Here is a 21,723-nt window from a genome sequence, read left to right on the forward strand (position 1 = left end):
CATTAAAGATGGCGTTCTTTCATTAGGCCCCCTTCATTACATGGTCTATCTTCCCTAATAAAAACTGATGCAAAATATTCTCCATTACAGGAGTTTCTTTCGAGATACACAAAAAGAGTTCCAATGCATAACTCTTTAACTAGGCCATTCTCATTCCAGATTATTGTTGTGATGCAACATTGAACCTTTAAGTAATATAAGAAAAGGCAATAACTCTCAGACTGCTAGGCTATCTCATAGACAAGAAATTCCAAAAGATTAGGTCATGCCTTAGCAACTTCCAAGGTATATCCCAGCAACCTTTGGATACCAACATTTAGTATTCCAAAAAACTGTCCACATTTTCTATACTTATTTGAGTCCAAACAATGAACCCTCTCAAGTCTCCTACAAGACCAAAAAACAGTCTCCATTCCTAATTGTCGAGTAGATGTTTATATACCATATTTAAACTGCTGCTATGTCAACATGGAAACTTCATCCCAACTATTACTAGGACTATCTATATTAAGAGTAGTTCCACAACAGTAAGCATGTAATGGAGAATTCCTTCAGAGTATTCCAACTACTTGTTCCCTTGTTCCTCCAAAGTATCACCATCGAGCTCCGTCATAATTGTTCTTCAGAAAACCGTGTAGAGGAGTATAGGGACTCACCTGCCACCGTCCAAAATAGAAACCATAGTTAGTTTCAACTCTTGGGAAGACAGGCTTCAGTGCCCCTACACAGTTGCTATCCATGTCCATCCATAACAATATTCTGAAAACATGCCGTAAGCTCATGTAGTGTAAACAAGGTAAAGGAATTCATGATGAATAAACTCTCTAAAGCAGTGCAAATTTTCAATGGTGATTAAGTTATAGGTTCAATGTCCAGCCAGCATCAACTCGCAGTTTGTCTATAATACATTAGAAAGCAAAAGAATATCAATACTTCATGTTCTATATTATGTCAATTTTTTGTGTCTTCCCCCTCATTGCATGAGAAATAACTTAAAAGCACGCATGACAAAAGAGTCTCACTTTTGTACTCCAAAACCATGGAACGTGACTACTTTCCATTTTGTCTCTCCTATTTTAGAGACTCCCCTAGCACACACACATTCACATTAGGATATGCATGCCAATCACGTTGTAACAAGCTCTAAATAACCTTTATGTAGAACCTTAATAATAGTTAGTCTCAATGCCTTTGACTAAAACCAAAGAAATCTATACACAACAAGACATCTAGAGGAACCCATGGACAAAATCAAAGGTTCTTCCATGCACAAGTATAAAATTTCTTAAGGATCTCACTATACAAAAGAGAGCAACTATATGTTATAACTCACCCAATGCAATATGAGAAATACTAGCCAAAAGGAACAAAATTTGTTTTGTTGGTTGGTCGGCCGGGTGTGAGAATTTGTTAAGGCTAAAATTGGCATATACTAACAAGAACAGATATAAGACTGAACAATCTAAATGCATCCATGGTATAACCAAGCAACTATGTACATGGCATACATGTCCACCAATGCATACCTTAGAAAATGGACCAAACAATCATTCTAACAACATTACATTCAAAAAATCACCAACTACAAATATGATCCTTGGTTCGCTCTGTTGTTATTCATCATGTTTGGCGGTTGCCAAATCTAGTAATCTATAAGCATGTGCCTTTGATGGTGGCATTTCGAGAGGATTTAAATGATTCTCTCCATAGGACTTTGCAATATTTTGGGAAGAATTGTGATGTTCTATTGGCTCAATCGAGCGTCTTTAACGCGCATAGCGCTTTTATTTTCGTAATTACTTTTTCCTAACAAAAAAATTCTACTTTTTGCTCACAAAAAAATCACCCTTTGACATTTTCAAATATTACACCCAATCAAACGCATCATTCTTATATTGCCTAGAATTTCTCAAAAGGGAGGCAAGAAATTGTTTTTGGAGGTAGAAGGCTTGAGTGTAAAACTTCATCAACATTTGACATCTAGTCATGTTTGCTTGAGGTTTGTATTAAAGGAAACCCCCCTAGCTGCATCAAGCCCCAACAAGGATCGAATCGTACCTATTGCACCAAAGTAGAAAGTACACCAAAATACTTTTGTTTCTACCAAACTTCCCACAAATCAGCATGGTCAATACATATCAAAAAGTGGAATCTGAAACTAAGTTGAGGAGACATTCCACATGACTGACGTGCACACAAAAATGGCTACAAAATCCACCTTGTTTTTATGATAAAAGGTTTCTTGACCTCTTTCATGTAGCCCCCAATCCATAAGACATCTAATGGAGCCCTAATAGTGCAAAAGAAATAGCATCATTATCACAAAGAATGCAAGCGATAATTATGACATTTACAAGCTTCCTATTAGCATGAGATGGGAGTTCAGCACAAGAGAGCTAGTTTTATGTGACAAGAAACAAGAAAATTGAGCCGTACCATGCTTGCAAAGCAAAGGAATTGTCTATCGACTTAAGACTTTGATCCCAGTACACGTATAAACATGCACTTGAGTACGATTGAGAAGACACCTGAATAAGACAAGAAGTTCAAAATGTAAACACAACAAGCAGCCATGGTGAGAGGCATTATACTACGAAGGACCCCAAAAGGCAAACCTGAAATTGCTTTTCCGACAAAGAAATACAAACCCACTCCTTCCGTACGACATTCAGTCAACTCCATAGCAATCGACCCATAAGAATCTACTCCTAAAAATGGAGTAGATCCACAAGCACCTGCTACAACAAAAGATACTCTAGAACTTAACAAATGTTAATACCATGGAAAGAAAATATTCAACAACAAAGGCTACGCAACCCTAAAAAGGAAGAATAGACAATAGTAGGGATCTATAAAAACACAAGAATTGAGACCAAAATCGCAAGACAAAACTGGAACATTCAGGGCTCACCTGAACAATATTCAATGTTGAGACCAAACTTGCAAGATATAATTTGAACAATAATCAGCTTGGATCCAAAGCCAAAGGATAGTTTACGATCAAAGGTTCAAGCATTCTTCATTGATCAGGGCCTTTGCATGTAGGCAAGGACAACGCTTGGGGCGGCACTGCTTTTCCCTAACAATCTCCGGTATATTCCATCCATGGACAAGAAGGGCTCGAATATGATAAAATCTCTGGTCTAATAAGCTCTCCATTCATCTTCCCTTTTATCCACCCATTGTATGTTTCCAGATCGTAACGATCTCCACAATGCAGCACACAAGTGTTTCTACAGGAATTGAAAACTAGCCTCATAGACTCTTTGGATGAGCATTCCTAGACAATCAAGGTATCTAAAAATGAAAGTAAAATGTGTACAGATAAATAAAAAATTGCTTGAGATTTTCCTCTACTAACCTCTCTCACAATACACGAGTTTTCCCTTCTGCATAGTATTTGCATGTGAGATCACACTCAACAACTTAATAGCACCATGTTCAGTGCTAAAGTGTTATCGTCTGATAGGCATAATATGTTAGAATATTTGAAACTCCACTTTCTTGTATTAGAAGTTATAGCTTCGCCTTGTGATCAACCTTTAGTTGATAAACAAAAAACATGCTGTCCAAGAGATGATAGAGGCTTTTACTTGGTAAACTTAAGTAGATAATGGACAAATAAATTAAGTGGCGACCCTTTTTCCAAAATTTCATCCTTCACGTAGTATGGCTGCTAGCATGTAGCATCCAAGCTGATCTTTTCCACCAGCTGTCTTTACCTTAACACCTAGTGACTGTTAAATGTCACCTTTTAAAAAATGCATACTAGGTATTCAAAATTTCCCAGATAGATGCATTGATCAATTTGTTAAAGCAATGAGACTTACAAGATTAATGTACTTAAAATAAATAGGGTCTCTATTAAGGCTTCCCATTGACAGCAATATGAAGAGCCATGGTACAATACCAATGTTAGAAAACTGTGATCTAATTTACTGTAGAATTATGGAAGATTTCATGGGACTTTGTCGAACGGCTTTGTATCCTTGTAGCAAAGATCCCAAACTTTGTCAAGTGATTCCTCGGCCTGGGACCCAGCACAGAAAGGATTCATTAAGACTGACTTCAAAGCCCGCCGCCGGACACAATCCTGAACCAAATATCAGGAGAATATGAAAATGAGTACATGCACAAACAGAGAGAGAGAGAGAGAGAGAGAGTATTAGAGTCTTCGGAATGAGACTATGAGAAACCTGATACAAAGCAATCTGAAAGGGTGGAGCTACTAAGCGAGCACCAACACCCATAGTAAATGCTAAATGCTACACAGTCAGAATAACATCAGTGATAACATCATATCAATATCAATATGGCCATCTCCATCATCACTGCCATTACATGTATCAGAGTACAAAAAAGTGTAATCTGGTCCAGTATCACAACTGCAGCTCCCCCCCCCGCCCTCTCAAGAACGCTGGGGGAGTGGTAGCATGAAGCCAGAGATAGACTGCTGTGAGAGAGAGAGAGAGAGAGAGAGAGAGAGAGAGAGAGAGGCTACAAAAATACCACACTTCTAATGAAATACAACAGCAATAAGGAACAACAAAGCTTGACATGAACTCCATTCCAAAGACTCACCTACTCCATCTCGTGGCAGCAAAGCAAGTTGCATGATGCATCTATGTCTCAAAGGCAGTACCTAAATTTGCCTCAATCCAATTGCACGAGTGCCCTCCTGTAAGGAACCTTAATATATTACACTCATATATCGAAGCCATTTCCAAGGAACTGACACAGCTTGCTCAGGACTTCTCCATTTGGGCAACCACATCTGAAGTTGGTTCCCAAACGTCATAGAAATAAAAGCCATTCTCTATGAGCTGCCAGCTTGCTCTAGAACTTCTTCCTTTGAGAGATTCTCATCAACCATGCAAAGTTAGTCTCCCATAAGATGAACTGCCAATCTTTGCACTTAATCCAACTGCATATAGACTGGGAGTAGCCCTCAACAAAAAGAAACATCAACATTCTACTCATATCTAGAAGTTCCATGCGCAGTATTTACCAGCTGCCAGTATGCCTCTACAATTTTCTCCATCTGAGAGACTCTTATCACCATGTCTGAAGTTACTCTAACAGAACTCAACTCAAAGCAGGCACATATTATGCTAAATTAATAAATCACCCCCTAAAACCAACTTTCAAAGAGTCCTCCGCTCCTACCAAACAACAATAGGAAAAGACCACATCATGAAGGATTTTGGCTTTAAAACATGCCAGATGAGGGGATTTTCATGTGTAGGAGAACAGGGACAAAAAAAGAAGGTTTTTCATTCATGATAGTGAAGTCCACAATCAGAACCTGCAAACTAGACTGCTCTTTTGGTGTGTCTTTTTAACACCCTCTTGTATATCCTGCCCCTCTCTGATTGCGAGAGCTTTATCCATGCTGGATTGCCCCTCTTTTTCCATCCATCTGCTGCACAGCTCATTCCAATAGTGCTAGACGAATGTAGACTCGTTTTACGGTTTTGGAAACCCTAGATGATGCAGCAACCATAGTAGGCGAGGAGTTTCGAAACGCGTTTCAGGGTTTCGGAAACGTTTCAAGGCAAACCCGAAATGTCTGTTAAAACGTTTCGTGCATAATAGGGTATTTAAATATATATTTTCCCCCAAAAATATTAAAACATTCTAGATTATGATCACTAGAAGTCCAATACTTGAAAAAAACTCATGAAACACAGTGCACAGACCTTTGATATGTCACTTCGAACTTGAAAATTGGATGCTTGAAACATATTACTAAATCCTAAATCAGAAAATTAACAACACATCATTGTAGATTCAAGCATCAATGGTCATATTTCAAAATAGAAAACGATACATGGAATCATGAATCATGATTTATGTCCGTGCTTCACCTAAATGGGCTAAAGAAAAATGTATGGGCTGAAGGCCGATTTCAGTATACGGGCGGCAAATTGAGACTTACGGGTGGCAAAAATGCAATCCGACATCAGATTTCCCAAAATTAGGACAAATTGGGATTTTTCGAACATTGTGGGTTTTTTGGGGGTCCCGAAACGCGAGTTTCAGAATCGAAACGTTTCTGAAACGTTTTCTACGTTTCGGGCTGTCCCGAAATGCATTTCGGGCCTACTATGGCGGCAACGTAAAATCCCAATGATTGCCACTGATGTAGGGAAGGTGCCTTTGATCTAGGCCACCTTCTCCCCATTTCTATAAGAGAGAGTCACCTCTCTCACAATCTATAGTGAACAACATTTTTTGTTACATCTTGTGCTCTCACTCCTCTTCCAAGATGCATCTATTCTATCCCACGTGTTTCTACATTTGGTATCAGAGCTTTAGGTTCTAGATCTAGCCTAGCCTAGCATTAGATGCTCTCTCTAGCATGAACTACTAGTTTTTTCAAAGATTCTTCATCATCTCTTTCCTTCCAAAATTTTGTGTCAGCTTGTTCTCTACCTACAAGCAACCATTCCAAGAGCCCTTTCAAACCAAGCATCCTTGAATATGGGCGACCTCCTGGCGGCAAGCAATTAGAAATATATTCCCGCATACGCCCTTGCTGATAGCTTGTTCGCTCGACGAACTTTCACACAATTTTGCCCAATGCCTCGACTATTCGATAATTCCTCTGAGCACGAGTTGGGCGATACTACAAGCAAGCTGCTGATGAAGTTTGAGCTCATTTGGTTAAGCATTTGAGGAGAAACAGACAAAAGACCAGTCGATTTTGCTAAGCTTCTATATGGCGACCTGGCGCAACATTGTGCCTCTTCTTGCTGGTAGCCCTGGTCTGGTATACTAGTGTTATTTCTGCTTTAAAAGCCCCCTCAGTTCATGTTTTATGTGTCTGAATTGCACCCTCCAATCTATCTTGGTCTCTGCTGGCATAATTCTTCATATTTTGGTCAAAAGATGTTGAGCAATCACCATAAGTTTAGGGCTTCTATTATTTATTGCAAACTTTCATTGTTTTGCTTGTACTTGAGTAGTAGAACTCAGTCATGGAGCTCATGAGTGTCCTTATACTTTGCATTTAGAACGATGACTATGTGATTCTCTTTGACCATGGTTGATGAGTACTTGAATTGTAAACATGACTAAGCCCGAGCAAGTAGAGAAGCTTGATGGAACTAGTTTCCATATCTAGTAAATAAAAGCTAAGTTTGTGCTTATGAAAAAGGGGATATGGAATGTTGTGAATGGAAAGGAAAGGAAGCCTACAAAAGAAGAAGCTAATTGGTTGATCGAAGACAAGAAGGCTCTTGCTATCATTGCTTTGGGATTAAGTGACTCATACATTCACCACATTGATCACTTTGAAACTTCACATGAAGCTTGGGATCATCTTCACACAGTATTTGGTGCACAAGGGAAATGCTTCAAATATATCTTGCTTATTAAGTTCCTTTGGCTACAATTAGAAAAGGGAATGTGTTATTCCATGAAGAACAACAATTCCAAAGAGAATGAAGCATTTCTTGTGAAGAAGGGCTACTTCAACAACAAAGCAAATCTGGCTGAAGGAAGAACTCCATCAACAAATGAAGAATCAAACTTGGTGGTAGAAGATAAAGACTATGCTTTTTGAGCACTTTGTCTTTTGAAATTTTGATTATCATCACTTGGTCAAATTTTGAGGTTCTCTACCTGGAGTAGTACTCCAAAAAGAATGTCATATGTTTTGTCTTTTGTAAATCACCTCTGGTCACCATATGATGTAGGCCATGTGATATGTGTTTTGTCTATCCCATTTTTGTGAACCTCACACCCTTGGGAACCCTTGCTAGCATGAGATCCTAGCCATAGATTTATCCTTGACCACCATGAGATGGCATGAGAAACTATGAGACTAGATGTATCCTTGACATTGCAAGAGGCAAACCCTTGAGGGGAGGTATGTTGGGATAAGTGTGATCAAGGGCTTGCTCTATGGTGTGCATCTAGGGGAGTCACGTGAGTGTGTGTGTGTGCACATCTAGTGCTATGATGTGTCTAGTGTGTGACCTAAGTGATGATGTAAGCCAAAGGCCCCTACATGGGAGGTTCCTTTGATTTAGGCCAGTCCCACTGATGTAGGGGCTGATTGCCACTGATGTAGGGAAGGTGCCTTTGATCTAGGCCACCTTCTCGCCATATCTATAAGAGAGAGTCACCTCTCTCACAATCTATAGTGCACAACATTTTTAGTTACATCTTGTGCTCTCACTCCTCTTCCAAGATGCATCTATTCTATCCCACGTGTTTCTACAAGCTCAAGGGTAAAGTCATCCGTCGCTCTTGGTAAAATTTCAAAATTACCCATCACTTGATGCGAGAAGGTGAACTGGCAAATTCACCTGGGATATTGGTTTCAAGAGAGGGGTATGTCACGGGGACATGAAATTCTTAATACTTTAATGTACTACAAGACTGTGACAACTTTGGTTTTAAAAGTCCAAGCGTAGGCTTAATAATGTGTAATTAAACGCGGCATGGTGCATAGCACATAAGCGTAATTAATCCCTAGGCCAAAAGGCATTCCAAGGAATTAAAAGAGTGCTTGTTGAAAAATGATGACGTGGCATTTTTAATGGACTCCCTAGACGGCCATGTACCTTCAGTGGCCCCCCTAGAGTTCTAGGTGACTCTAGTGCCTTCTACATGCTCCTTTGCCATTCCTGGACCTTCCTGGGCCTTCTAAACTTCACATGTGTGGTTTTCTCTCTCATCTTCTCCCTTTGTTAAGATTTTGGACTGGTTTTTCAGCCACCTTTAGCTGAATTCCAATTTTCTTCATAACTCCTCACCCGTTTGGATTCCTCAACACCCGTTTGGCCCGATGGCTTCCCTCTGCCTCCCCTTCGCAGCGATATGCGCTTCCCTCCGTGTGTTTGGTAGAACGAGCAGAGCTGAGCACGCTGGTCGAATTTGCAAAAGTGGCTTTTTCTGGACCTTTTTGCTTCTACCGCCTCCTGGGCCTCTTCTCTTGCAAAGCTACAGCTTTCTGTTGAATTTCGAGTGGTCTGACGCGCTGGTTGACTGGTTTTTCTCAGTTTTGGAGGACTTTCCGGCGATGAAACTTCTCCAAAACCTTCTCAATGCATTCATCTCTGAGGCACGCTTCTTTTGAGCCCAAGAACTCCCACTTCTTCGTGACAGAAGTGCTTCTTTTCACATTTTTCAGTGGAATTCTTACTGGTCGGCTCTTGTAAATGCTCTTTCTTTATGCATTTGCACTCCTCTTTGGGTGAGAATGCAATTGGGCATTAGCTACTATGTCCTCTTGGCGATTGAGGACTTGATTCGAGTTTCCAGGGCTTGGTGAGTTGTGATTTTGCTGCTGCAATTTCTGTTTTCCATAAGCTATTGGTTGGCCTCGTGTGCTGCCTCTTTCTTGGTTCACAGGTGCCCAAGCAGTGCTACATGAGTCATTCTTTGGTTGGATACTTTGCTGATTTTATTTTGGAGCTTTGAAAAGCTTTGTGAATGCCATCTGAAAACCACTCAAAGAGAGTGCAGCTGGGGTGCAGTGTGATTGCATCTGGACAGCCAATGGAATTGCACTCGGAAAAGAGAATGCCTTTGGATTGAGCCTATGGGTTAAGTGCACTTATGTGATGGTGTTCTATGCTTGAAAGCCTTGCGAAGGCTTAGTGAATTGGGGCTGCGTGCTCAATTGCAGAAAAGGTCTCCTAGGTGCAACTTGTAATCATTTCACTGTGAAATATAAAGAAATACCGAAAGGGGCGCCACAGTGTTTGGGGCCAATCGGGTGCACTTGTCTATGTTTGTTAAGCAGGGCATTCTAGCCTCCATCCCTTTTTCAGTGGTTTTGTTTGTGAACAAATGGGTAAATGCCAAATGGTGATCATGCAATGGTTAATGGTTGTGATATATGCTTTGTGAGCTGTAAATAAGTGCTGAACTGATTAAAGGTTTAGTTCCACTGCCCTCTGAGTCTTGGTCTTGCAAGAGGTTCTTTGGAATGCGGACCCCCTTTTGGGGAAGACCCCAGCAGGGTTGCTCAAGGTAGAGCACTGCTAGAGAGTGGTCTAGCATTGTGGTGCCTACTGGAATCCTTGTAGAGCCACCTCTGTGGAGTGCCCAGTCCCAAATGTAGAAGTGATCCAATCTCTCAAGTAGTCCATCATGTCTCCTTTAGCTGAATGAGAAGAGGAGGCTTCTAGGTATCCTGCTGAACTCTGGCTCTCGCCACCACAGGTCTCTGCCCCACTGATCATGAATATGAAGTGCTCCCACGTGCTCCACTCTATGGCTGGCATCTCAGAGAAGGAGGCACCACCCTGCTTGTCCTCCCCAAAATCTAGGTTGTTGAAGTCTCCTCCAATGATCCAGGAGGCAACATCTGGCAGCCACTCTGTCAGCCGCCTCCAAAAGGTTGGCCGATGTTGTTTGCATGCTGCAGCATACACATTCAGGATCCCAATCCTATACTCTCCCATCCTGACTCCCATCCAAACTGCCCCTACCCTAGGATAAGCTCAACCTGATCATAGACCACTGGAGTCACCATCTGGGAGACCAAGATGTAGACCCCTCCGCTCCATCCTACAGCAGGAGACCACACCTCCGAGCCTCTCTTGGAAAGAAGGTGGTGCTGCCGTCTGATGTTTGATGCTGAAAACATGTGCTCCTGTATCAAAAGAAAATCCACTGCTCGCCCTACCAATGTCCTCCCTTGACCATGCTTTACACTCAAATAGGCCTCAATATCACAAGGAATGACCCTGCTGGAGCCTGGGCTTTGCTCTCACTCCAAGTGGCAATAGGCATCCAAAAATACTTACAGGGGACTTCAAAACTATTAATAGCAGCCCGTGCAGGGTCACACAACTCCTCTGACTGTCTCTGAACCTAACTAAGCCACTGGCATGCCCAAGCAATGGGTGAAAGCATAATAAGCAGCCTACAATATCAGGGAAATCCTGCACTCAAACTGAAAGCATTTACTGTCAACTAGGTCCCTCAACTTAGCTCACAACCAAGAGCAATTTCCAACGAAGGAATTGGGCACCCTTGACCAGCCCAAGGGAAAAAAGACTGAACCCGAACGTGAGCCCAAGCACACACAAGGGAAGTCATCCCATGAAAATGGTACCCAATGGGCATGATAATTTGCATGGGTCTTAAAATAGGTGTTTGGAAGGCCCATGCAAAGTATCATGCCCATTGGGTACCATTTGCATGGGTGGAAAGCACACCGATGCATGTTTTTCTATGGCTCGTGGTGAAATTTTGGAAAATATGCTTTCCTACCCATGCAAATGGTACCCGATGGGCATGATACTTTGCAAGACCTTGTACTAGGTGATTTCAAAGCTCATGCAAAGTATCATGCCCATCGGGTACTATTTGCATGGGTGGAATCACACCGGTGCATATGCCAATGCATGATTCATTGTGAAAATTTGAGAAATATGCTTTCCTACCCATGCAAATGATAGCGGATGGGCATGATAATTTGCACAAGACTTGTACTAGGTGGGTTAATGAAATCTCTCTCTCTCTCTCTCTCTCTCTCTCTCTCTCTCTCTCTCTCTCTCTCTCTGCAAATAGACTAGGACACTGGACAATCGTCGAGCTGGGCCCCCCGAAGGTATTTTTATTACTTGAAGGATTTGAAATATACAATGAGTTCAGCGTGGAAGCTTAGTTCCAAAAATTCAAACGTGAAGTATTACATGACCTCTCAGGCTCTCTTTTTGGGGCCACATGCCACTTGTCAACTTTCCTAACTGAAAACTACATACATGCAACTAAAGGGCAACTTCTGGAGTCCTCGAAGCTGTCCACGGGGGCGTGAAATTCAAGGTACTTTAATGTACTACAAGACCGTGACAACTTTGGTTTTAAAAGTCCAAGCGTGGGCTTAATAATGTGTAATTAAACGCGGCATGGTGCCTAGCACATAAGCGTAATTAATCCCTAGGCCCAAAGGCATTCCAAGGAATTAAAAGAGTGGTTGTTGGGAAATGATGATGTGGCATTTTTAATGGGCCCCCTAGAGGGCCATGTACCTTCAATGGCCCCCCTAGAGTTCCAGGTGGCTCTAGTGCCTTCTACATGCTCCTTTGCCATTCCTGGACCTTCCTGGGCCTTCTAAACTTCACATGTGTGGTTTTCTCTCTCATCTTCTCCCTTTGTTGAGATTTTGGACTGGTTTTTCAGCCTCCTTCAGCTGAATTCCGTTTTTCTTCAGAACTCCTCACCCGTTTGGATTCCTCGACTTCCGTTTGGCCCGATGGCTTCCCCTCTGCCTCCCCTTCGTAGTGATATGCTTTTCCCTCCGTGTGTTTGGTAGAACGGGCAGAGCTGAGCACTTCTTTTGCTGGTCGAATTTGCAAAAGTGGCTTTTTCAGGACCTTTTTTCTTCTACCACCTCCTCGGGCTCTCCTCTTGCAAAGCTACAGCTTTCTGTTGAATTTCGAGTGGTCCGACACGCTGGTTGACTGGTTTTTCTCAGTTTTGGAGGACTTTCCGGCGATGAAACTTCTCCAAAACCTTCTCAATGCATTCCTCTCTGAAGCACGCTTCTTTTGAGCCCAAGAACTCCCACTTCTTCGCGACAGAAGTGCTTCTTTTCGCATTTTTCAATGGAATTCTTGCTGGTCGGCTCTTGTAAATGCTCTTTCTTCATGCCTTTGCACTCCTCTTTGGCTGAGAATGCAATTGGGCATTGGCTACTATGTCCTCTTGGCGATTGAGGACTTGGTTCGAGTCTTCAGGGCTTGGTGAGTTGTGATTTTGCTACTGCAATTTCTTTTTGCCATAAGCTATTGGTTGGCCTCGTGTGCCGCCTCTTTCTTGGCTCACAGGTGCCCAGGCAGTGCTACATGAGTCATTCTTTGGTTGGGTACTTTGCTGATTTTATTTTGGAGCTTTGAAAAGCTTTGTGAATGCCATCTGGAAACCACTCAAAGAGAGTGCAGCTGGGGTGCAGTGTGATTGCATCTGGACAGCCAATGGAATTGCACTCGGAAAAGAGAATGCCTTTGGGTTGAGCCTACGGGTTAAGTGCACTTATGTGATGGTGTTATATGCTTGAAAGCCTTGCGAAGGCTTAGTGAATTGGGGCTGCGTGCTCGATTGCAGGGAAGGTCTCCCAGATGCAACTTGTAATCAGAAATATAAAGAAATACCGAAAGGGGCGCCACGGTGTTTGGGGCGAATCGGGTGCACTTGTCTATGTCTGTTGAGCAGGGGCATTCTAGCCTCCATCCCTTTTTCAGTGGTTTTGTTTGTGAACAAATGGGTAAATGCCAAATGGTGATCATGCAATGGTTAATGGTTGTGATATATGCTTTGTGAGCTGTAAATAAGTGCTGAAGTGATTAAAGGTTTAGTTCCACTGCCCTCTGAGTGATTAGAGGCCGGTTTCATTGGTTCCATTGCCGGGATACCACACACTCTTTCTCAAGAGGTGGGCCTCGGTAGTTTGGTGGAAGGATATCTTTGCTGCACTTTTTGACAGCTGAATATTACAACCATAAACATGGTGAGTACCCATGAGCAAGAGAGCTCCACAACTCCTCAAAGGAGAAGGCAGGAAAGCCTTAATGATCCAGCTAGTGTACAGCTGCAGGGAGCACAACAAATGCCTTTTGAGCAGGCCACACATGAAGCTACAACTGAGCTCAACGGTGATACTAGTTCTAGCAGTGAGTCAGATGATGCTACTATGTTGAATACACATCTTGCAAGTGCACTGACTGCTTTGACTCAGCTGGCTCAAAATTTGGCTCAGATTGTGCAAACAAATGCCAAGAAGAAGAAGAAATCAAGAAAGCACAAGCACGAAAAGAGTGAGTACACACATGCATCAGCTTCTCATGGCGGACCGCACACTCATGCATCAGTTTCCCATGAGGGACAGCCATCAAAAATGACTCAGAAAGTGACTTCCAAGAGAGAGGAATCGCCCAAAAGAGCACTTGAGAAAGAGGTACAAAAAGTACAGCTAGTGCAACAGTATGAGCAGCCAGCACAAGGCCTTGGTTTGGGTATTTCTACTCCTCAAAATAATAATGTGCAGTCCATAAATGTGGCTCAACCACCTCAGCCATATTTGAGGCAGCAACCTAAATATTTTGGTACAGATTCGATCTTTGATGCTATGTTGATTTCACCGCCAATTGGGCATAGAAAACAAGTCATGTATGACAATGTGGGAATGCAGCCAGGCATAAAAGCCACAGCATATGCTCCCATGCCTAATGTTCAGCCAAGCATGGCTCTCCCTAGTGAAGGGAATGCTGCAAATATACAGCCATCTTTGGGACAGCCAATATCAAATGTATATAAAGAATTTAAGGATGGTGGTTCTCATGTCAAGTTTGATACATATAATGGAGTACAGGACAGGTACAAAGCCCTCACATTCCTTCAACAGTTTGATGCTGCATTTCTTGGGGGTTTGTTTACAGAAGCATCCAAGATGAGGAAGGTTGCCACATTTTTGAAAGGCAATGCACTTAAGTGGTACACCAACCTTATGCTTCATGGAGATGCACCTACTACTTGGCTGGAATTTAAGCAAGTGTTCTCTTCTACTTGGCTTACTCCAACTTTTGAAGTTGAAGTACTTTCACACTGGCATGACTTGTCATACAAACTTTGCAAGAATCTTGATGATTACACCCAGATGTTTTGCTGCCATTGAGCTCTTACAGGCATGTTTCTTTGAAAGAGCAAATAGAGAGGTACTGTTGTGGATTGCCTAGTGAGCTACGTGATTATTGCATCAAAACCAAGGTGGGTTCTATGACTCAATTAATTGAGAATGCAAGGACAGCATATGCATGGATGCAGGAGAAGAATTTGGGCTTTATGGACAGCAAGAAAGAAGACAACAAACGGGCTGCCAAACACCAAGATAAGGACATCAAATCTGAAAATAAAAATTATGGCAAACGACCGTTTCAAAAGGGAGGAAAAGCCCAATTCAAAGCTGGTCAAAGGCGTGGACAGCCTAATAAACAGCCCCGTACCAAGTTATCTGATGAAGAGAAAAAGTCACTCATGGAACAAAACAAATGTTTTATATGCAAAGGAGAGGGACACCGCTCTTATGATTGCCCATTCAAGAAAAGAGACAGGTCAGATGATGATAAGAATGGTGATAAACAGGCTGATCGGAAGGGCAAAAAGCCTAAACCTTCTGCAGGACTTCTTCCAGATGTGATAGGGAGTTTGCCACATGCACATGATAAAGAGGAAATGAAAAAGACTGAGATGTGCAGAGCATGGGGAAAAATCAGAAATCAAAATTGTTTGTTTTTCTTTGATTCTGGGGCAAAGGCAAATTTCATAACTCCTGATATGGCAGGAAGGATTGGCATTGAGCCTGAGGAAATGGGGCCATCCGGCATGTGTGATATGGCCAACCCTGAACTCAACACACCTGTCACTCCTATCATTGGCAAGTTGAGGATGCATATCCAGGGATATCAGGATGCAGAGGACTTCTACATTATGCCTTTGCCAGAGTGTGATGCTTTGCTTGGGATGCCTTGGATGTACAGGGTGGGGGCTGATGTGCAGATGAGAAACAAGAAGATTTCTTTAACTCATAGAGGCAAAAATCATGTACTTGATGTAAAGTTGAAAGGGGAGTCCATCCCTGTAGTTTCAGCTTCTTGTAGCGTACTTGATTTTTGTCAAAGAGGACAGCCAACCAGTTCAGGAAGGCTCTACTCTTTCTGCTTTAGATAGAGAAAGGGCTGCTTTTATTTCAGATTTTCAGGATTGTTTCTCAGATGCACTTCCTCAAGAATTACCTCCCAAGAGGCCCGAGGATCATCAAATTGATATAATTCCAGGAAGCTCACCGCCTAATATACCTCCCTATCGTGTCAGTAAGGCACAACAGAAAGATTCAAGAGATAATGTCACAAGTGAAGGAACTCTTGGAAAAGGAATTAATACAGCCAAGTAATTCTCCTTACTGTTCCCCTGTGTTGCTTGTGCAAAAGAAGGATGGCAGTTGGAGAATGTGTATTGATTATAGGGCTTTGAATAAAGTCACAATTAAGAACCGTTTTCCAATTCCACGCATTGATGATATATTGGATCGGTTGGAAGGTTCCTCAATGTTCAGTCGTATTGACCTTAAAAGTGGATACCATCAGATAAGGATACGGCCTGAAGATGTCTACAAGACTGCCTTCCGCACTTCATTTGGCTTATATGAGTTCCTTGTGATGCCTTTTGGTTTGACTAATGCACCTGCCACTTTCAATAGTTTGATGGACAGAATTTTTAGAGCACACAAAAAGTTTGTGGGCACTTTCTTCGATGACATCATTGTGTTCTCTAAAAATGAGCAGAGCACAGGAAACACCTCACTATTGTGTTTCAAGAGTTGAAAAGACACAAGCTATTAATAAACACCAAGAAAAGTGAGTTCTTTATGCATGAGATTCATTTTCTCAATCATATAGTGTCAAAGGATGCAGTCAAGATGGATCCTGCAAAAGTTGAGGCCATAAGGAGTTGGCCAATTTTGAAAAATCTGCATGAAGTCAGAAGCTTTCTTGGTTTGTGTTCATACTATCGGAGGTTTATAAAGTACTTTGCAGAAATTGCTTCTCCCTTGCATGCTTTACAAAAGAAAGCTGTACCGTTTCGGTGGGGACCAAAGGAAAATGCAGCTTTTGAAGAGCTGAAGCAAAAATTGTGTTCTGAACCCGTTATTATCTTGCCAGATCTTGCAAAACCCTTTGCTGTAACTTGTGATGCATGTGGGAACAGCATAGGAGGCACTTTGATGCAGGATGGCAGAGTGGTTGCATATGAGAGTAGAGTTCTCAAAGATGCTGAATTGTACTTGCAGACATACGAGAAGGAAATGTTAGCAGTGATACATGCTTTGACCACATGGAAACATTACCTTCTTGGAGCTGATTTTTATGTGCAAACTGATATCAGTCACTTAGATATTTTCTCACGCAGAGAAAATTATCTGAAAAGCACATGAGATGGGCTAACTTCCTCTCAATGTTTCATTTTCAAATTGTACATGTGCCGGGTAACAAAAATGTCGTGGCTGATGCACTTTCCAGGAAACCACAGCCTGAAGCAGTCTCCAAGAAACCCAGTGTTTCAGCAGTGAGCATTGCTTACAACAATGTGTTAGATGTGATGAAAGATCAGTATGTTAATGATGCTGATTTTTCAACTATTTATGAACAGCTTTCTTATGGTCAAAGGCATGATCACTATATGTTGAAAGAGGGTTTCATTTTGATGCATGGACGACTCTGTGTCACTAATCAGATGCGACAAAAAGTCATAATGGAAAGTCATGCTCCTCCATATGCAGGACATAGGGGAATTACAGCAACAATTACAGTAGTGGAGCAATACTTTTATTGGCCATCTTTGAGGAAAGATGTGGAAGAATATGTGAGAACATGCATGGTTTGTCAGAAAGTAAAGTTTGACAGGCAAAAGGCACCTGGGTTGTTACACCCTTTGCCAATTCCGGATAGACCATGGCAAAGCATAGCTATGGATTTTGTGTTTGATCTTCCACGTACTCCTACTGGACATGATGGATTGTGGACAATAATTTGCAGGTTTAGCAAACAAGCCCACTTTGTGCCAGTAAGAAAGAAAATTACAGCAGATCAAATGGCCAAATTGTTTTTGCAGCATGTCTTCAAGTATCATGGGATGCCTGAATCCATAATCAGTGATAGAGATCCGAGGATGACCAGCCTCTTTTGGATTTGACTGTTTGAAAATATGGGCACTACGCTGAATTTTTCGTCATCTTTTCACGCTTAGTCTGATGGACAATCGGAGCAGGAAAACTCTACCATCTTGGATATGTTTAAATGCTATGTCTCAGACCACAAAAGCAAATGGGAGCATTATTTACCTTTGCTGGAACATGCTTACAATAATACGGTGCACACATCCACAGGTAAAGCACCTTTTGAAATAGTGGAAGGTGCTAGGAAGATACCTCCCATTTTGCATACAAAAGAGAAAATCTTCGAAGCTGATCGTTTTGTGGAAAGCCTTGAAGAGGCTTACAAGAAGATCAAATATGCCTTGCAAAGAAGTCAAGACAAGCAGAAAAGAGCAGCAGATAAGCACCGCACGGAATTGGTATTCACAGAAGGTGATTGGGTTTTGCTGCGTTTTCAGAAGGCAAGGCTGAAAAATAAGAAAGGCAAGGAAAGGTTGTACACAAAGCTGAACATGCGTTACTATGGTCCTTTCCAGGTTTCTGAAAAGATAAACGAGGTAGCTTATAGGCTGAAGTTGCCTCCGCATTGGAAGATACATAATGCCTTTCATGTGAGCTTACTAAAGCAATATCATGGAGATATTCCCGAGGATGTATCTCATGAGGTGCAGCCTGAAGTGGAAGAACAGGATGAACTTCTGGTCCCAGAGCAGATTCTGGCACACAGAGATAGAAAGCTCAAGGGTAAAGTTATCCGTCGCTACTTGGTAAAATTTCAAAATTACCCATCACTTGATGCGAAATGGATGGAGGAAGGTGAACTGGCAGATTCACCTGGGATATTGCAGCTTTACCTTGATGCTTTCCAATTAGAGCCGACTGCGATCCGGGCTCCTACAGGTAGTTCAGCAGAGCGAGCGTCTGGAGCATTACCTGATGTTCGAGAGGGGGGTAGCACCTCCACTCCCTCAGTACAGACGGGCTCACTAAGATTTCATGAGGTCGCTTGATGACACTGTATGTTTCATCCGAGATACTGAGCTGACAGTATTTCTGCTGTGAGACTCCATGATATTGATGCATCTTGACTATTGATCGCCGAGGATCACATAGATTTTGAGCAGTATATATGGATGGATGCATGCCTCTCCTAGCCATATTTTTACTATCTCTGTATACTATAGCTGCGGCTTTCTTGTATACTCTTTTATGCTATATTTCATGCTCGCTCCTGTGTTTTGGGGCAGCAAACTGTGGTTTGCTGTTTCAAGAGAGGGGTATGTCACGAGGGCGTGAAATTCTAGGTACTTTAATGTACTACAAGACCGTGACAACTTTGGTTTTAAAAGTCCAAGCGTGGGCTTAATAATGTGTAATTAAACGCGGCATGGTGCCTAGCACATAAGCGTAATTAATCCCTAGGCCCAAAGGCATTCCAAGGAATTAAAAGAGTGGTTGTTGGGAAATGATGATGGGGCATTTTTAATGGGCCCCCTAGAGGGCCATGTACCTTCAGTGGCCCCCCTAGAGTTCCAGGTGGCTCTAGTGCCTTCTACATGCTCCTTTGCCATTCCTGGACCTTCCTGGGTCTTCTAAACTTCACATGTGTGGTTTTCTCTCTCATCTTCTCCCTTTGTTGAGATTTTGGACTGGTTTTTCAGCCTCCTTCAGCTGAATTCCGTTTTTCTTCATAACTCCTCACCCGTTTGGATTCCTCGACTTCCGTTTGGCCCGATGGCTTCCGCTCTGCCTCCCCTTCGTAGTGATATGCTTTTCCCTCCGTGCGTTTGGTAGAACGGGCAGAGCTGAGCACTTCTTTTGCTGGTCGAATTTGCAAAAGTGGCTTTTTCTGGACCTTTTTTCTTCTACCGCCTCCTGGGCCTCTCCTCTTGCAAAGCTACAGCTTTCTGTTGAATTTCGAGTGGTCCGACGCGCTGGTTGACTGGTTTTTCTCAGTTTTGGAGGACTTTCCGGCGATGAAACTTCTCCAAAACCTTCTCAATGCATTCCTCTCTGAAGCACGCTTCTTTTGAGCCCAAGAACTCCCACTTCTTCGCGACAGAAGTGCTTCTTTTCGCATTTTTCAATGGAATTCTTGCTGGTCGGCTCTTGTAAATGCTCTTTCTTCATGCCTTTGCACTCCTCTTTGGCTGAGAATGCAATTGGGCATTAGCTACTATGTCCTCTTGGCGATTGAGGACTTGGTTCGAGTCTTCAGGGCTTGGTGAGTTGTGATTTTGCTACTGCAATTTCTTTTTGCCATAAGCTATTGGTTGGCCTCGTGTGCCGCCTCTTTCTTGGCTCACAGGTGCCCAGGCAGTGCTACATGAGTCATTCTTTGGTTGGGTACTTTGCTGATTTTATTTTGGAGCTTTAAAAAGCTTTGTGAATGCCATCTGGAAACCACTCAAAGAGAGTGCAGCTGGGGTGCAGTGTGATTGCATCTGGACAGCCAATGGAATTGCACTCGGAAAAGAGAATGCCTTTGGGTTGAGCCTACGGATTAAGTGCACTTATGTGATGGTGTTATATGCTTGAAAGCCTTGCGAAGGCTTAGTGAATTGGGGCTGCGTGCTCGATTGCAGGGAAGGTCTCCCAGATGCAACTTGTAATCATTTCACTGTGAAATATAAAGAAATACCGAAAGGGGCGCCACGGTGTTTGGGGCCAATCGGGTGCACTTGTCTATGTCTGTTGAGCAGGGGCATTCTAGCCTCCATCCCTTTTTCAGTGGTTTTGTTTGTGAACAAATGGGTAAATGCCAAATGGTGATCATGCAATGGTTAATGGTTGTGATATATGCTTTGTGAGCTGTAAATAAGTGCTGAAGTGATTAAAGGTTTAGTTCCACTGCCCTCTGAGTGATTAGAGGCCGGTTTCAGAAGCACTTGGTCACACGAACGTCCTCCTAGATTCTAGTCAATGTGGGCGTCCCCACTAAACACATGTGCGCACATAACAAATATATATTTATATATATATTTTTTCGTTGGTTGACCGGAGTAAACGCTCTTGATCATAATTAAGGGGGCTCTGACCAACGGTCGAGGCGCCTTAATTATGGCCGAAGTTGGCACAACTCGGTTAACTGTAGTTAACCCTCTTGGCACAACTCAGTTAACTGTAGTTAACCCTCTTGGTGCATGCCAAGTCTCGTTGATCAAAGTCAACACTCTCTGACCATAGTTAGCTCTGTGGTTCTCTGGTTAATTGCAATTAAGCCTCTTGGTAATAAACTTGATGTGAAAGAGATAAACGAGACCTCCAACCAAAATAGATTATGCACCACACAGAGAAAAAAGGGCCCAGAGGCACGGTTACCCACCGCAAGTACCTTATCAAGTTCAAGAACTATTCGGCACTAATGCCAATTGGGTGGATGAGGAGTTTTCCTCAGAGTATGCACAAGTTTTGCACTTGTACCAAGAAGCTTTTTAGTTGAGGCAACAGATTAGAAGTAGAGAGGATGTCACCAAATTGATCCCAATAAATAATGAGAAATCTTTTTATTATTGACTCTAGTCCAAGAAAGTTGATTTAGTCCAAGGGGATCAGTCCAAGAAGTAGAATGCATACATTAGCTAACCTCTAATGGGTTAAAGTGTGTTGCATATTGTTTATTTATTGCATGACCTTGAAGAGTCCCCACGTTTTAAGGGAAAAGTGTGCCAAGGTGGACGACCAGCATTTAGGAAGGGCCCACATGGGGCAAAAGGCAATTTCAGCTTTCTGGTGGGCCCTCCTTGAGAAAAACGAAATTCAGCCAACTTTTACTGGCTGAAAGCTCCAGCTTTTAGGCAAAGCCAAAAATAGCATGGCTCCCCCCAGTTAATAAATTAGTGATCTTCTATCCTATTCGTATCAAAAATCGAGTTGTATCAGATTCATGCTCCACTGTGAGCCAGCTTGTAAACAGTTTTCTATTGCAATAATGACCTTGGGGGGGGCAGCCCTTATTTCTTGCCTCTAGTGATGCGCTCTCTCTCTCTCTCTCTCTCTCAATTCTAACTCACCCCACTTCCAATCACTGTAGTTCTAGTCCTAGTTCC

At 42.4% G+C, this 21,723-nt stretch overlaps 1 protein-coding gene across 4 annotated transcripts in view; it reads right to left on the bottom strand.

Moving 5' to 3' along the window:
* Positions 1-279: 279 nt before the first annotated feature.
* Positions 280-21,723, bottom strand: part of LOC147893357 (Ku70-binding family protein) — a 60,257-nt gene continuing 38,813 nt past the window's right edge. The window contains exons 5-6 of one of the 4 annotated variants that reach the window (XM_087385856.1): positions 2,437-2,528; positions 638-656 (exon numbers count right to left, since the gene is read on the bottom strand). In XM_087385856.1, the coding sequence (XP_087241982.1) occupies positions 653-656; positions 2,437-2,528 (96 nt within the window). In that variant the 3' untranslated portion in view covers positions 638-652. Of the gene's footprint in view, positions 657-2,387; positions 2,529-3,430; positions 4,094-21,723 lie in introns of those variants that run through there. The other 3 variants (XM_087385857.1, XM_087385855.1, XM_087385854.1) reach the window with 3 other exon arrangements.

The sequence above is a fragment of the Dipteris shenzhenensis genome, chromosome 15, assembly GCF_047967505.1.
Source record: "Dipteris shenzhenensis isolate YYH24624 ecotype China chromosome 15, Dip_SZ_1.0, whole genome shotgun sequence".
In the NCBI taxonomy this organism is placed as follows: domain Eukaryota; kingdom Viridiplantae; phylum Streptophyta; class Polypodiopsida; order Gleicheniales; family Dipteridaceae; genus Dipteris; species Dipteris shenzhenensis.